This window comes from Amblyomma mixtum, chromosome 3, assembly GCF_055824585.1.
Source record: "Amblyomma mixtum isolate Tamu chromosome 3, ASM5582458v1, whole genome shotgun sequence".
NCBI classification, from domain to species: domain Eukaryota; kingdom Metazoa; phylum Arthropoda; class Arachnida; order Ixodida; family Ixodidae; genus Amblyomma; species Amblyomma mixtum.
Window position 1 is genome coordinate 113,606,344 of NC_143014.1, and position 15,695 is coordinate 113,622,038.

Sequence of the window (15,695 nt, forward strand, 5' to 3'; positions counted from 1 at the left end):
GAAGTGGGTGCTTGTCATCCCTGCCCTGGGTTGACGACCGGAGCTCGGACCGCCATTTTGGCGCCATATATATATATATATATATATATATATATATATATATATATAAAGTGGTAAATGTTAAATGCTATGTTTGTGAATATCTGTTGATATATGTAGTCTTCTGGTTTCAGAAGAACTGTTTGTTGGGCTAGATGGTGCATATTGTAAGTGTTCAGTTTACGACCTATTGCCCTCCCTGTTTCTTCTGAGAAAGTATATGTTGTATACTATGTTTCACTTTCAATTCTTCTTTCATTGATTGTGTTTTTACTTATCTTGGTATGTTTACTTGTATATTGGTCATTTTGTGCCCTAGTCTCCCAACTATGTGCCTTCGTCTCTAGCCTATAAGTTCTCGTGCTCCACCAATAAATCCTTCTGTGGGAACTTCAGCCACTTGTATCAGCCCCTGCACGCAGTCGCCCGTCCAATACAACAGTTACATAGGCGTCCACCTGACATTAAAGTTATAGTGCCTAAGTATAATTAAGTGGATGCGTTTGACGCCATAGCAGAGAATCGTTCTGACTGATCCTTAATAACGGCAGCTGTAGCTGTATGCAACGTTGCCCTGCAGCTGTGAACATTCGAATAATGTTATAAAATGTTATGTAAGATATGTGAGATACAGGAATGTTATATTTTGTATTGTAATGTTGCATTAACCTGAAAATTAACGATCAACTTCATATTTTAAATAAAAAAACATTACTTTAACTTTGAAAGTGAACATTAAATTAATTGTGATTTTTAAACGTTATGACTATGTTAAAATTAAAAAACAATGCTGTATTTTGTATCAAAAATATTAACTGAACCCGCCATAGTCATTGTTTTGTTACAATCCTCGGAACATAGATGTTTTTCAATTTTCATTGTGTTGGAACTAAACATCTTAGATTGTGCCTGCAAAATATTGTATGCACAACTGCATTCCTTTATGAGAAAGCTTTGCTTAGAACCCACTCGCCACTATCATTCATGGGACACCCCTCAGTAATCGCTGTATAAGACTGACTCCATGGCATCCATCCAGAGGTTAGTTTGAGTTGCATGTTGTGGTGTATTGTGCAGAGTTCAAGTACCGCCCTCGTTGTTGGTGTTTGCAAAGCATTAAGTCCTGAACCTTCACAAGTGGCGGGCCTGCATGCTCATGCAAGGTTGCTTTTGCCATCTTGATGTTGCTAGGTTTCTTGGCGCAAGAGCACCTAAGGTCAAAGAGCGCCAAACACAAGGTTTTTGGTTGGCTTAGGCTAAAATACGTGCACATGTTAAATTCGATACCGAATGTATACACCCTAAGAGTAGTGCGTCAGGACGCTGCATAAGTCAGGTAGAATGGGCGCCTAGAAATTGTTTTGGAATTGTTACAAATAAAAGACGAAGCCAGGTAATCCTCAACCACAGTCCTTGCTTGGGCAAGAAAGGTGAGGCATCTGGCAGCTACGGCTAACCTCAGCCTTCTCATCAGCAATGAGGAGGGGCTGACGTTACTTCGATTAAGAGACCTCTTGTAAGAGCACAGACCTTTGGGCTAGTTGGTTCATAGCAGACACGTACTAGCGCAAAAAAACACGGACAGAGAAAGAGACTTGGACAACACGAGCGCTTTCACTGTACGTGTTTTTTTGCGCTAGTACGTGTCTGTCTTGTAAGAAGCCTACATGAGTTTAAAATTTAAAAACCCAAACCAATGAAAACATGCAGCCATCATCTAAAATAAAGAAGGGTGCATTGGTATTTTACATGTTTATAGCTCTTGGAAGGGCTGTCGCCTTTCTCTTTCCAATCTCGGGCACATGATTAACATGTGGAAAACTTAGACGTGTGCTCCACATATCACGCACTGTGGTGCCGGTGTGTCCTTTAAATAAAAGATGTGAGTGTGTGATATGTGTATGTCCTATCCTCAGTCTGCAGAGAGCAACTTCTTTGAATCCATTTTGTTTTCTTGTGGCATACCTTCCAAGCTTTGGTTTTATTGTGTGCAGTTTGTTCTCCGTTTGTTCATCCCAGTCCCGCTGCCACTCTTTGCGGAGTGCAGTCCTAATATGTGGCCATCAAGAATCTTTCATTCAGGTTGTTTTATTAGATCCGCTAGGTGGCGCCGCCCTGGTTAGCTGGCTGACTATCGTGCTCCGTTTTTCACCTGCCCCTGGCCTGGTCCAGGGCCTTGCCCGCCCCTGGATTTACACTCCATCGCGTCAGGAAGACATCCGCACCAGGAGGACACCATTCGCATCACGGCCCGCTGTCGAGCTGGCGCTCCAAGCGCCTCCAAAAATCTGCTGCGGCGCGGCGCCTCACTAACCCTAACGCGCCGCGCCTGCACCTCTGGCATGCAGCGTCTCAACAAGCCCCTGAAGCCGAGACCCACCCATACCTCGCCGGTGTCAACTTCTTCCGACGCGGCCGCCGCGGGGCCTACTCCAACCACGCTTACAGCCATGGCTCAACCGGCTGCGTTCAACACCGGCCACACCACCGCGCCCATTCCCGTCGCGTTCACCGACGCTGGGAGCTCCGAATCGACAGCCGCAACGCAGCCGGCAGCGTTCGTCACCGCCGCGGCGTCCACTACTGGCCAACTCCACGCGTTAAGGGAAGCCAAGAGCTTCGGGCCCACAGACGCATCGCAGTCGACTGCGTTCGTCGCCGCCGCCAGTGCCGCCGCACCTACTCGGACCACACTTCCCGCTGACAGCAAGTCCAGCACCTTGGTACCTGCGTCGCAGATTGCGGCTCAGGCTGACGACACAGCAGACATGGACCTTACGGCGTCCCCGGTCGACGGCCATCTCATTCCGGCCCCTGAGGTCGGCTGGACCACCATCGGTGCCTGCCGCAAGCCTGCCTCCGCCACCCGGCCCCGCACCGAGCTCATCACAGTTGGCATCCAGCTTCCCCCTGGCACCCTCAACCCCAAGATACCGCTCTACGACGTCCTCGCCGCAGTCGTCTCCGCTGCACAACTGTCCTCCGAGAGCAGTGCGGAGATTACCCTTCAGGCCAAGCCAGCCCAAAGCCTCGTCTTTTTAAAAACTCATTCCCCTCTCACCGCCCACCTCCTGCTTTCTATCACGCATCTTCAGCTTCACGGTAAGCCTATCACCATTAAAACATATGCCCCTAATCCTCCCATCTCATGCCTCGGCGTCATCCATAACGTCGGTGGCCACTTCACCCCTGATTACCTCATGCATGATATCGAATCATTCAAAACCGATATTCTTGCTGCTCGTATGATGGGCACCACTCAGTCGGTGCTCATAACTTTCACTGGAACCGTAATCCCCCACTTTGTGTATTTCAAACGCGTTGCCTTCCGGTGCCGTCCCCATAAGCCTAAGCCTCCCACCTGCACCCGTTGTCTCGCTCTTGGACACCGCGCCCACCAGTGTCCACAGCACAGCGTTCCGGCAAAGTGCCATCGCTGTGCTGCTCCTCTACCCTCCGACCCTTCCGCTCATGTATGTGCCCAGCCCTGGTGCGTTCATTGCCAGGTAAACACCCACCCCTCCCTCGACCCCACTTGCCCCTTTCTCCTCGGTAAACAACGCGAGTGTGCCAAAGCTGCGTACCTACGACGCCTAGCTTTGCGCCGGGCCACGCAACCCACCCCCTCCTCCTCCTCTAACCATGAACCTCCGTCAGCTCCGGTCACGTCACCACCAGGCTCCTACGCCGCCAAAGTTAAAGGCTCCTCGGTTCCAGCGTCCCTTTCCAGCGTCTCTTCCACTGCACCACCCTCTCCATCCCTGACTGACGAGAGCCGCTCCTTCGACCTCCGGCTCGCTATGCTGGAACGCCAGCAGCGAGAGCAACAGCGCATTTCCCACGACCTACAACAACAGATCCACGCCTTGACCCAAACCCTCCAGACAACCACCTCCTCTCTTACCTCCCAGCTTACCAAGCTAAATGAGCACCTTGCCACACTCACCACTCCCTCCTCCACCGCCCAGGTCGCCCCTTTGGCTGATCTTCTCGAAACCACCACACAGGCACACCACACTCGCTTGGTTCAGCTAGAGACATCGGTTCTGCAGATTCTTACCACCCTCCAAGCACAATCCAAACAGTTAGAATGCTTCACTTCTACGCTCCAATCCCTGCATGAGTCACTGCCCCCGGCCAAAAAGAAGGAACGCGTACCCTCACGAAGTTCTACCTCTACACTATCATAATGGCTTTTGGCGAGGACCTCGAGATTGTGCAGTGGAACTGCCGAAATCTGTGCCATAATAAGACCCCCCTCCACCAGTATCTACTCGCCCCTCCCTGCCCCATTTTCTCCTTCTCCAGGAGACCCGGACGGCCCGCACTGTCCCAGGCTACCGCGCCTACCATGCCGCTACGGCCACAGCACTTGCGTCTATTTATGTACGTAGCGACGTGCTCGTGGAGCAACTTGATATCCCCTCCTTCCTTCTTAAATATTTAGTTGGTGTGGTCTATTACCACCCTTCTTCCCGCGTCTCACTCGCCCTTTTGTCTTTCTACAACCCCCCTGTTACCTCCTCTTTATTTTCCGCCCTGGGCAAGTTCCTTCACTCTCTTCCTTCTAACTCCCATCTCCTCTTTGGTGGCGACTTTAATGCCCCTCACACACTCTGGGGCTACCCTCAAACCCTCAAACCCGGCCGCCTCCTCCACTGTCTGGCCCAGGAACGTCACCTCACCCTTCTCAATACTCCTGGCTCCCCTACTCGAGCGGGCACTGCCTCACAGCGCCCCACGACACCCGATCTCACTTTCTCTCGGGGTTCACTTTCATTTCACTGGCAAGTGACAGCCGAAACTCTTCTCAGTGACCACTATCTTGTCCACATTTCCACCTCTCTTTCCCACATCCCTCGATGTCATCCGGTCACTCATACTGACTGGCACGCCTTCCGCGCTAATCTCGCCTCTGACTCCTTTCAATCCTACGACGACTGGACGTTGCGCATCACTGCAGTGCTCACGTCCAGTAGCCGTCGTGTTCGCTCTTGTCACCCAGTCCCAGACCCAGATCCTCACCTACTCCGTTTATGGCGTCGCCGTAAACGTCTTCAACGCTCCTTCCGCTGCCAACCCCACAATGCCCAACTTTCTTCCCGGATCACTGCTCTGCGGGCCGAGATCGTCGCCCACTGCGCCTCACTCGAGCACTCTCGTTGGAGTGCTCTTTGTGACCGTCTTGACTCTGCATTGCACTCGCGATCCACATGGTCTCTCTTCAAATCCCTCCTTGGCACTAAGCCTGCCCTTGCTCCCACTCTAGCTAAAGCCCTCACTCAAGGAACTCCCTCCGATGTTTTTGATCAGCTCGCCTCTCTCTATCTCCCGCCCCCTCTGGCACCCTCCTACCCGGTGTACTGCGGTGGACCTAACCCCGATCTGGACAAATCCTTCACTCTCCGGGAGCTCGAATCGGCTCTGGCTGCTAATGCTACACGCTCGGCTCCCGGTGAGGATGCCATTACATACACCACACTTCACAACCTTCCTGACTGCGCCAAAGCATTCCTCCTTAAAACCTACAATGATGCATGGGACAGCGGCTGCCTGCCCAGCTCCTGGACCTCCTCCCTCATTTCTACGATTCCAAAGCCGGGCAAGCCTCCCTCTCTCTCTAACCTACGCCCAATCTCCCTGACATGTGTTGGTAAGACCCTTGAGCGAATGGCCCTGACTCGCCTCTATAATTTTCTCGAGACGAGGGAGTTCTTCCCTCATTCTCTCATCGGCTTCCGACGCCACGTCTGTGCACAGGACATGTTTCTGGTTCTCCAGCACACGTTTCTGTCACCTACCCCCACTCAAATTCACGCACTTGTGACCGTCGATGTTCGCAAGGCCTTCGACGGTGTTTGCCACGACCACATCCTTTCCCAACTCGCCTCCCTAGACTGTGGCTCCCGCATGTACTGTTATATCCGCTCATTCCTCTCTAAACGTGTCGCTCGCTTTCGAGTCGACACCTATCTGTCCGACCCCCACAACCTCACCCGAGGCACTCCTCAAGGTGCTGTCCTCTCTCCTACCCTTTTCAATCTTGCTATGGCTCCTCTCGCCTCCCAGCTAACTGAAATTCCCGACCTGCATCATATATTTTACGCCGATGACATCACTCTCTGGTGTTCGTCTGGCTCTCCCGGTCACGTACAGGACACCCTGCAACGTGGCCTAGATCTCATCGACTCCTTTCTCACCACTGCTGGCCTCTCTCCTGCTCCTGAAAAATCCGAGCTCCTTCTCCTCAACCATTCCTCATACCAGCGCTCACACAACCAATTCGTCTCTCTCCACCTTTCTGGCTCTCCCATTCCTGTCGTCACGCAGTGCAAAGTTCTTGGCTTTCCTTTGCATGCAGCCAAGAACGTGCAAGCCCTCCACCGTGCTGTCACCACCTGCCACTCCGTAACTCACCTCCTGCGGCGCGTGGTCACTCGGCGCTCAGGTCTCCACGAGGCTCATGCGTGCCGAGTTGCCCACGCGCTGGCCCTCAACAAGGTCTTGTACTTTGCACCCTACGTTTCCTTCAATCAGACTCAACTTAACGCTCTTGAGACCGCCCTTGTGGGCCTCTACAAGGCAGCTCTCAACCTCCCTATCACTACCTCTACTGCAAAGATCTTTGCAACAGGCCTCTTTCATCCACTCCGTTCTCTGCTCTCTCTCCATCATGACTCGCAGATTGCCCGGCTTTCCCTTACCCGTCAGGGTCAGTGGTTACTGACTCAAGCGGGTATCTCGCCCATTCCCTGCGCCCCGTTTACCTCTCCTATTCCCACCCCGGCTCCCAATCTTCGGATCCTCCCCCTTCCGTCCAACATGTCCCCCGTTCTGCACGCCGGCCGTCGTCATGCGGCCGCACAGCACCATTCCCCTCTCTTTGATACCCAGGGTGTAGCTTACACGGATGCCTCCTTCGTGGCTCCTCGAGGTTCCTGCGGCTACGCCCTGTACCACCCCCACCTCCCCGCTCCTGAAACTCACACCAGCGGGCCGTTTCTACGCCCTCCGGATGCATTGTCCCTCGAGGTCCTCGCCATTGCGCATGCCCTCCAGTCATTTGCCCTCCTTCCCTCTCTTCAAGAGTACACAGTCTATTCAGACTCACAAGCCGCTATACACCACATACAGAAACGCACCCTAACCCCTTCTCTTCAACAGGAGGTCGAACGAGCGGTCTCCGCATTGCAGCCTTCCATCGTTTTCCTCCGCTGGGTCCCTGGGCATTCAGGGATTGACGGCAATGAGCTGGCTCATCAGCTCGCCCGTGACACACTTTTCCGGGCACCGTTGATCCCCTGGCCCAAGCCCTCGGAGGACGGTGGGAGACTCACCCTTCGCCGCACCATAAAAGAGGTCTACCTCGAGCTCCGCCTCGACAAACGCCTTTACCCTCCCCCTCATCCATCACTCACAGTGCCGGAGGCTCGCCTTCTTCGGCACGTTCAAATGAATGCAATCATCACCCCGTCTCGCCTCTTTCTCTATCGCTATCGATCGGGCCCTTCCTGTCCCAACTGCCCCTGTATCTATGCGGACCTTGCCCATTGCCTCTTCTATTGCCCGGCTGCTCAGCAGTCGGGTTCCTACCCCCCACTTTCTTTATCCATCACCACCTGGCTCGACTGGCTTGGCGCTGAAGGGGAGGAAGAACAGCGACTTCTGGTCGCCCAGGCGGTCGACATGCTCGGCCTGTAAATTTTGGCCGAATAAACGTCTTCTACTACTACTACTACTACTACTACTATTTAACATATTGTAACGGAGATTTGCCACAGTCGCACTATACACAGAAGAGAAGACTGCACTCTGACACGATGGCTGACTCGCCCACAGAAACACTTTGTCCTCGTTGTCTTCTCTCCCATGAGCACACGGCAATATATTTCGGAAAGACTATTCTAGGGTTTGTTTATAACACAACAGGAACATTAGAAAAAGAAGACATTAAGTACACTGAAATACCGTTTTAGTCAAACAAAAAGCAATATTATTGTAATCCTTCGGTGCTACGTGGCTTGTCCTAAACACACATATGACGAGGTGCAGACCAGTAAATAGTGGAGCTAGCGTCATCTATGATATGTCCTATAATGTGCTCGCAGGTCCTGGAAAACTTTTCGCGTTTATAGTAACTCTCGAAGGCCGAAAACTTTTATGCCACGTACATCTTAATATGAGCCCGTCTTGTCAGAATTAAACAATTTATGACGTCGGAAATATTTCCTTGTCTCTGGCATGTGCATATAAAAGTGGCTGAAAAAAATGTGATTTTTTTGTGAACAGCTGAAAACCATTATAGCTTTCTAGTCGAACTGTGAAGCGTATAAGTTTCCTTCGGTTCACTACTTTAAATAATCAGCAGTGATTTCTTATAAACACGCATGACACAGGCTCTACTATATCTGTCTCGTTGTCTACTGATGCTCTACATGCCAAGACCGATTTTCATGGTCCCACGCGGTACAGGTCCCTCCCGTGTGAAAACGAACAAAATTTGAGCACTCTGTTAATGATTACTCTGTATAGTTACGTGCAACACACACTTTTTCCTATTTTCGAACTATCTTTTCTGTAGGCGTTGAATATCGAAAAACCCTTTCCACCCATAAAAAAGGTTAGTACTGCGCTCATGGGACACGACAGGAGAACGAGGAACAAAAACGCTCGTTCTCCTGTCATGCCACATTCGCACAATACTAACCTTTTTTCTGCAACGAACTAACTAGCCCGCAAGAACGTGCTTCCTTTCCACCCTTATTGAAGAAATAACTGAAACATTTTGTCTGCAAACTGGTCGTTCACTTTCATAGCAGAGGGTCGTGTACGTCGTGACTGATAAAATAGTCGCAGGGACTGCTTCAGGAAATTTGCATGAGGGTTGCAGGAAAAAGCAAGTGGAGGTGGGTGGGACGCGCAGTTTTGCTCCAGCGATGTACTACTCTAGGATATCGCACAGGAGCTTCGCTTTGTGGCAGTGAAGAGGGTTAAGTATGGCCTTTATTGCACATGGTGCTGATTTGCACAACCAAAGCAAAATATAGATAACTTTCTTTCGTACGCATCTAAGAGGTCAGAACACAGGACGGCGAAAAGATATGACGAGGCTTGGTATGCCATAGCGTCTCCTACGAAGGTATAAAGCGCTTAGCTTCAAAGTGTGCGTACCTGTGTCTGTCTTAGTGAAAATAAAGTTAAAGAAGATTCAGAGGACTGGGAAGCTTTCCTTGGTTGCGAATTTCAAAGTTATTTCATATTTGAATCTGAACATTGTGAAAGAGAGGGCAGACGAGGACGAGAATCACACTATACCATTCCCTCCCTGGTAGCACCAAACATTACAACAAATGTTTAAAATTGTTGTGAGTTGCAGTAACGTCACCTGTTTCATGGGAACGTTATTTTGATATTAAAATTAACAAATAATGTTGCATGTTGTATCATAAGCATGGCTTAAGCATTCGAAGAAAACATTCTGCTAAAGTGCGTAAATGCTATTTATAATATTAAAATTAATAATAATGTTATATCTTGTGCTGTAAACATTAGCTTAATTTTCACGCTACATATTGTTTTAATATTGTGCACTAAAGGAGGTTATATTGATTAAATCATAGCGGTAAAGCTACACTGCACTTATGTTTGATGCACTGTGTGCTAGGACTTTTCTCGCTGTTCTTACAGCAAAGATGTTCTCCAACCAGTACTACATGGGAATAAATCTCCTAGATATTGCCTGCCATAGATCCCACGCACATGCCTATTATATTATTAGAAAATTTTGTTTATTACCAATTCACCATTATCACTCAAGGGACACCCTTCAGTAATGGCTGCATGGTATTCGTTCGGAGGTGAGTGAGTTTCAAGTATTGGTGGTGCTGTCTTGCAAAAACTCAAGTGTTGCCCACGTTGCTCATAATTCAATAGCGTTGATTAAGTTGTGTACCTTCACAAATGACGGGCCTGAATGTTTTTGCAAGGTACTTTACCATTACAGTGAAAGTTCAGTTAAGTTGTTTAAGTGTTCAATTAAGTTTACGGTAAGACAATCCGAATATTTATTTAAAACTTTTCATAAACCTTAGAAAAAAAGGCATAACATTGCTCAACGTTTAACCGAACCAGAAAAGTAATATTATTTAAACATTTCGGTGCTATCTGCGCTTATAACACGTCCGTCGTATTTTTCGTACTGTTCGCATCAAGATATTACCCAACTATCCCCAGCTGCAATGTTAGTGAGCGATGTCCTGCTATTGTTGTGGATGGTTTTCGGCCTCTTTGAATGATTACTATTTCTGTAAGTACGGGTCTATCACTATTCACTTTATAATCTATGATTTATAATATTGATTTATAATTATATATAATCTATTCACTTTACAATCATCCCTGATGGCACCATTATTGTTCTTTTTGACAAATTTTTGTCATGAATTTCTCTGCGCCGTTCGTTTTTGTTTCTTCTCTCTCCCACTTCTGGGTCGTGCAAAGGCAGCTCCGCCCATGCAGTGATGCCACGGCTGCTGATTTATCAGTAGATCTACTGATTTTTAAAATTTTCTGCTGATTCAGTGATAAAGCGCTTGAATCTACTGATTTTCTTGCTTTTCTACTGAAACGAAAGCAAAAGCTGCTACTTTTTCAGTACAGTTTCGGGTGTTCCTTATAAAGAAAATTTAGTCGGCTTTGCTGCAGACGGTGCAAGTGTCATGATGGGTAGTAAACATTCTGTGATGGTACTGCTGAAGAAGGAGATTCCCGGCTTGTTTATTCTTAAGTGCACGTGTCATTCTTTTCACTTGTGCGCATCGTATGCTTGTTCGAAACTTCCACGCGTTGTTGAAGATCTCGTGCGGGACGTCTACAGTTACTTCAACTCAAGTCCGAAAAGAGAGGGCACGTTGAAGAAATCGGAGGCTCTTCTTGAACTGAAGCCGCACAAGCTTCTTCATCCAATGTCAAAAAAGTCATTGAGAGTGTCGACCAAATTCTGAAGCGTATCCCTTTTCAAGAGCCGGTTTTAAAACATCTCGAATTCCTAGATCCTACTGTGTCCATGACGGGGAAGGCAGCGCATCTTGCACCACTTGCGCAAGCCTTTCCGAATTTAGTCTCCGGCAAAGCCTTGCAATCTTTGGATACCGAATGGCGATATTTAAGAAACGCTGATATCCCTACAAGCGAAGATACCTTGTTGCACGAGTTCTGGGCAGTCGTTTTTTCTCAAAAACATTGTGATGGAAGCGCCGCTTTTCCTGCATTGACCGAGTTTGTGACGGCTATACTGTGCTTATCGCATTCTAGTGCAGCAGTTGAGGGGGTATTTTCTGCTGTAAACAACCCGAAGACAAAACTGCGGAACAAGCTTAGCACGGAGACTATCTGTGGCCTTCTGCACACGGAACGCCTGATGACGTCTTCATCATGTCACAGCTTCAACATTGACAGGCCACTGATAAGGAGAATGGACGACTGGCACAAGGGTAAGCATGAGTGTATTTAATGCGGCTTTGCTAGCACAGCCACTTGTGGAATTTCACAGCACATCTTGTCATATACATGGCCATTTTGAAGTTGCCTGTTCACGCGCAATAAAGTTTATTTGCGTAAGCTATAAGGGACTCATATTTTCTTATTTCTGGATCGTCATCATCGTGATCAACCTATATCTATGTCCACTGCAGCACGGAGGCCTCTCCCAGCGATCTCCCAATCACCCCTGTCTGGAAGATACTATCCCAAGCAACCACAGATATCCGTCGGACGTACGAGCTAGATCCGAACGTCCTTTGCCGAGATCGGACGTCCATCGGACGTACGAACAGAATCCGATTTCGGATATCCGTATTCGTACATCCGCCGGACGTACGGACAGTGTCCACTTTTGTATATCCGCATGAGAGACGGGGTGTACGTCCGAAGGATGTAAGGCCGAGTATTTTCCCAGGCCATGAGTATGGACGTTTTTTATTTCACAGAAAATTCGCGTCTTTCGTGTATGTACACTGTTTTATTTGCATCAGTTGGAGGGTTTGACGCGAATATTTTTGTAAATTGGTGCGATTCCACTCCTTCCTGCAGTGCAAGAGCCTCCAACGAGCTAAATTTATCGCAAGAGGAGAAGCAGGTGTTGTAGAATTTTGCAAGAACTCAGACTAGTTTTATATTTATAAAACTTCTCCAAATTAGTGAAGTTGTGCGACATGTCCACCGTTTTGCTAGCTAAACTTGCCATTGAAACCATACGCAAGTATTAGTAAGTATCAAAACCATCATCATAGATGTCAGTTCGCGGTCAGTCCAATCCAATCCATCAGTACGGCTCCGTAGCGCTGTTGTTGGTTTGTCGCGTAGTGTTGTCGCGCAAGAGCTTTATAGCTCTTTTATTATAATGTGTGGCTTTGTTCGGTCTGTGGACGAAAGTAGTATGTAACTTAAGCAATTCGAAAGATACGGGAAGCGCCTGAAGCTCTTCTGGAACACCGGAATCCCGTACTGCATCGACCTTGGTTTAAAGAAGGCTTAGTGCACATGTGATTGCCTACGAAGGTATGTATCCAGTACACTTCTTGGAACTTGCTTCTAGGACAATGCAGCATGCTCATATAACATTCGTTCACAGGACAGTGGGAGCAGTAAGCGCGAGGAGATGGCTTCCACAAGTGTGTGCTGTTCTCACCCTTTCGGGAGTCTACATCACACAGCTGCGGGAGCCCTCGCGCGGCTAATTCCCACTCCTCTTCAAAGTTGCCGGAAGGAGTATTTTCGCATCTTGTTAATTTTTAAGGCATCGCTAGGTTCACTGTGCCTATATAAAGAGTGACAACGCGCGAAAGGCAGACCATAGGAAGCACGTGTAGTTCTCAACGGAAGCTTTGCGGCTTTCTGTGCACAGTCGCGTACAGTGCTGCGCAAGTTAGTGCCCTAAGGCCCATGAGAATAAATAAAGAACAGATACATTGTCAAATATGGTGTGGAAAAGTGAGAGCTGTTATTGCCTTATTCTTATTGAGGTGTTTGTTAAAGTGCATTGTCTGTTATACTTGCAGCATTAAACACTTCTATTAATTGGTTCCAATGTTTTTACTTGGGCTGCTGCATCGTGCCATTTGTTTCACGTGACTGATGTTTGCCGCGTACTTTTTATTTCAGAAATCCTGTGGGTGGGAAGATTATGGATGTGTGTCCCAAGCTTGCCACATTTGAAGAGTCACATTAAAGAAATTTTCCGAATATAACCCATTGCTCTGCTGATGTATCATCAGCCACAATAAAATATGCGTGCTATGCATCAAATTGTTTTTGGTTTTATTGCATCGCGCGGAGTGAAAAAAGCACGCATGCACCATATATGCGAATATTCGAGAAAGATCCGCCAATGGACGTACTCAACTGGACGTCCGTCGACGGGCGAACCGTATACCTTTGGCCACCTTTAGGACGGCCGACGGACGTCTACCGGCTGTTTGCGGATGTTCAGCGGACGTACAGAACATCCCAAACAGACCTCTGTCGGCCGTCCGAAGGATATCGGTAGTTGCTTGGGATACTCTAAAGATTTCAGGTACTAACTACCATCTGACGCCTTTGAATATGCCATCAGAGGGCTTCACTGTTTTTCACTTCGTGCTTGACAATGGCTCTCTGGATCCCCGGGTTTTTCAAAAGTATCGCCAAGAATCTCGTGGCCAATTTTTTGTACTATTTCTTAGAAGCTACAATACAACAGCAGAGTACTAATATAAGCGCTGAATTCGTGGGCTCATAAACTGAGTACAAAAACTGAAATTAAAAATCTACTGATTTCTACTGATTTTTCGCGAAAAAATCTACTACTATTTTTTTATGTGCCGTGGCAACACTGCGCCCATGTCGGGCGACATTCCCTCACCTCTTCCGCTGCCGGGAACCGAGGAAGCCTCCGGCAGCGTCTGTGCCCTGAGCGCGGCCAGCTGGCTGCGCCCCCTGGGGCTATCGGCGAATACCAGCAGCTCGAGCGGTGAGTCAGGGGCCAGACCCCGCAGCCAGAGGGAGCGCCGACCCGCCTGAGTGCGACTCCAAGCGGCGCTGCTGGCACGACTTGCGTTGGTGCCTCCCGCAGTGCCCGACAGGGGGCGCCGCAGTTCCAGAGTCAGCTGGGGCTCTTCGTCGCCGCTATCTCCGTCCACTGGACAAGGCAAGGGAACAGGGTGGTTATCCGTCTCTCCGGACACTAATTAGCTGCCGTGCTCAACGCGCCGTGCTGGCCGAGATCAGGGAGAAAGAGGGAGGCGTGGAACAGCCGGCTCCGCTTTACAGCGCATCAAAGGATTCGGAAGTTTCCCAACAATGCACCTGCGCTTCAATGAACGAGTGCTCGCGGCGCATCGCTGCTTAGAAGAGTTGTGATAAGACAGTGGTTACACTCTTGGAATGCACGCTGAAAGGACTCTTTCGCATTTACTGCGGCTAGAGTACAAATTGCTCCCATTCAGAAAATTTGGAGGCCCTCTTGTTGGCATGCCCTTCGTGCGTGTGAGACTCAGTTGTAAAGCCGCTTACTGTTTTCTCCTAACGCTAGCAGTGCGTCTTCATGAAGGCAGCCAGCCGCTGTGTAAAAATTTTCCAAACTTCAATATAAACCATAGACTTAACTTTGAGCAGAAAGTTCATATTAGCATAAAATACTCCCAATACGGCCATGAATTGTTCTCATACAACAGTATACTCGTCGTGGCCCGATTATCTAAAGGGAAAAATATTACAGGTACCGGCACATAGTGATAAGTGGGCTCAGAAAAAAAAGAGAATATTCAGAAAAATCTTCTCCTTTCAGTGTTTTTTTTTTTTTATGAGCGATAGAAAACAGGAAGAAATCGGACTTTGACTGAAGGGCAGTAAATGAGGTATTGGGCAATTACTCTACTGAACATTCAAACTGTTACAGACAGCTGTGTCAAACATTTTGAAATGCGAAAAAGTGCGCTTCATTTAGTATTACGTTTCTGATATGAAATAATTCGGGGTTGAGCCATTACAGCATAATTAACTCTCAGCAGATAAGGACGGACCAAGCCACAAATTTTTTGAGGCTACGTTCCAGATAAGAATGCGCCCACATGAGACGAAATTTTAGAACTGAATTTTTTAATCCGTGGCTATTTCCTCGCTACCGCATAGCTATGCGTAAAAAATTTGCGTCCTCAAAAAAAAAAAAAAACAGACCTTGTAGTCCGTTTCGATCTTGCCAGTAATACAGCACTTAATGCCGTATGTTTCAGCGAACACTTTCATAAATTTTCAACAATAGGCTTCTTGGGGTAAAAATATGCCTTTTGCGGCATAATATGGCCAATATTGGCGGACAGCAGAAAATTAGTAAATCGTCTGAAGTAGTAGGCAAATTAACTAATTTTTAATAATTAACGTTTTAACTAGTATAGAGTGAGGCGCCTAGTTGCGATTAGAAATTTGCAGCCGGTCGTTAGTAATAGTCATATCCGTTTTTATAATTTCGAAAACGCGATTACGCTTGGCGCTGTGGCTCGGCAAAACTTTGGATTTTTCGGCTAGGTAAGTGCACTGGAGGGGTTGCTTTGACTGCATTCTTTCGAGAGCGTACGTGTTTTCGCACGATGCAGCCAATTTTGTCGAGCTACAATGGTGAG

At 48.1% G+C, this 15,695-nt stretch overlaps 1 protein-coding gene across 1 annotated transcript in view; it reads right to left on the reverse strand.

The window, feature by feature from the left end:
• Nucleotides 1–15,695, reverse strand: part of LOC149351446 (nephrin-like) — a 389,383-nt gene that overhangs the window by 25,405 nt on the left and 348,283 nt on the right. Inside the window, exon 10 of the mRNA XM_089577024.1 lies at nt 13,940–14,215. Coding sequence (XP_089433150.1) covers nt 13,940–14,215 — 276 coding nt within the window. The remainder of the gene's footprint in view (nt 1–13,939; nt 14,216–15,695) is intronic.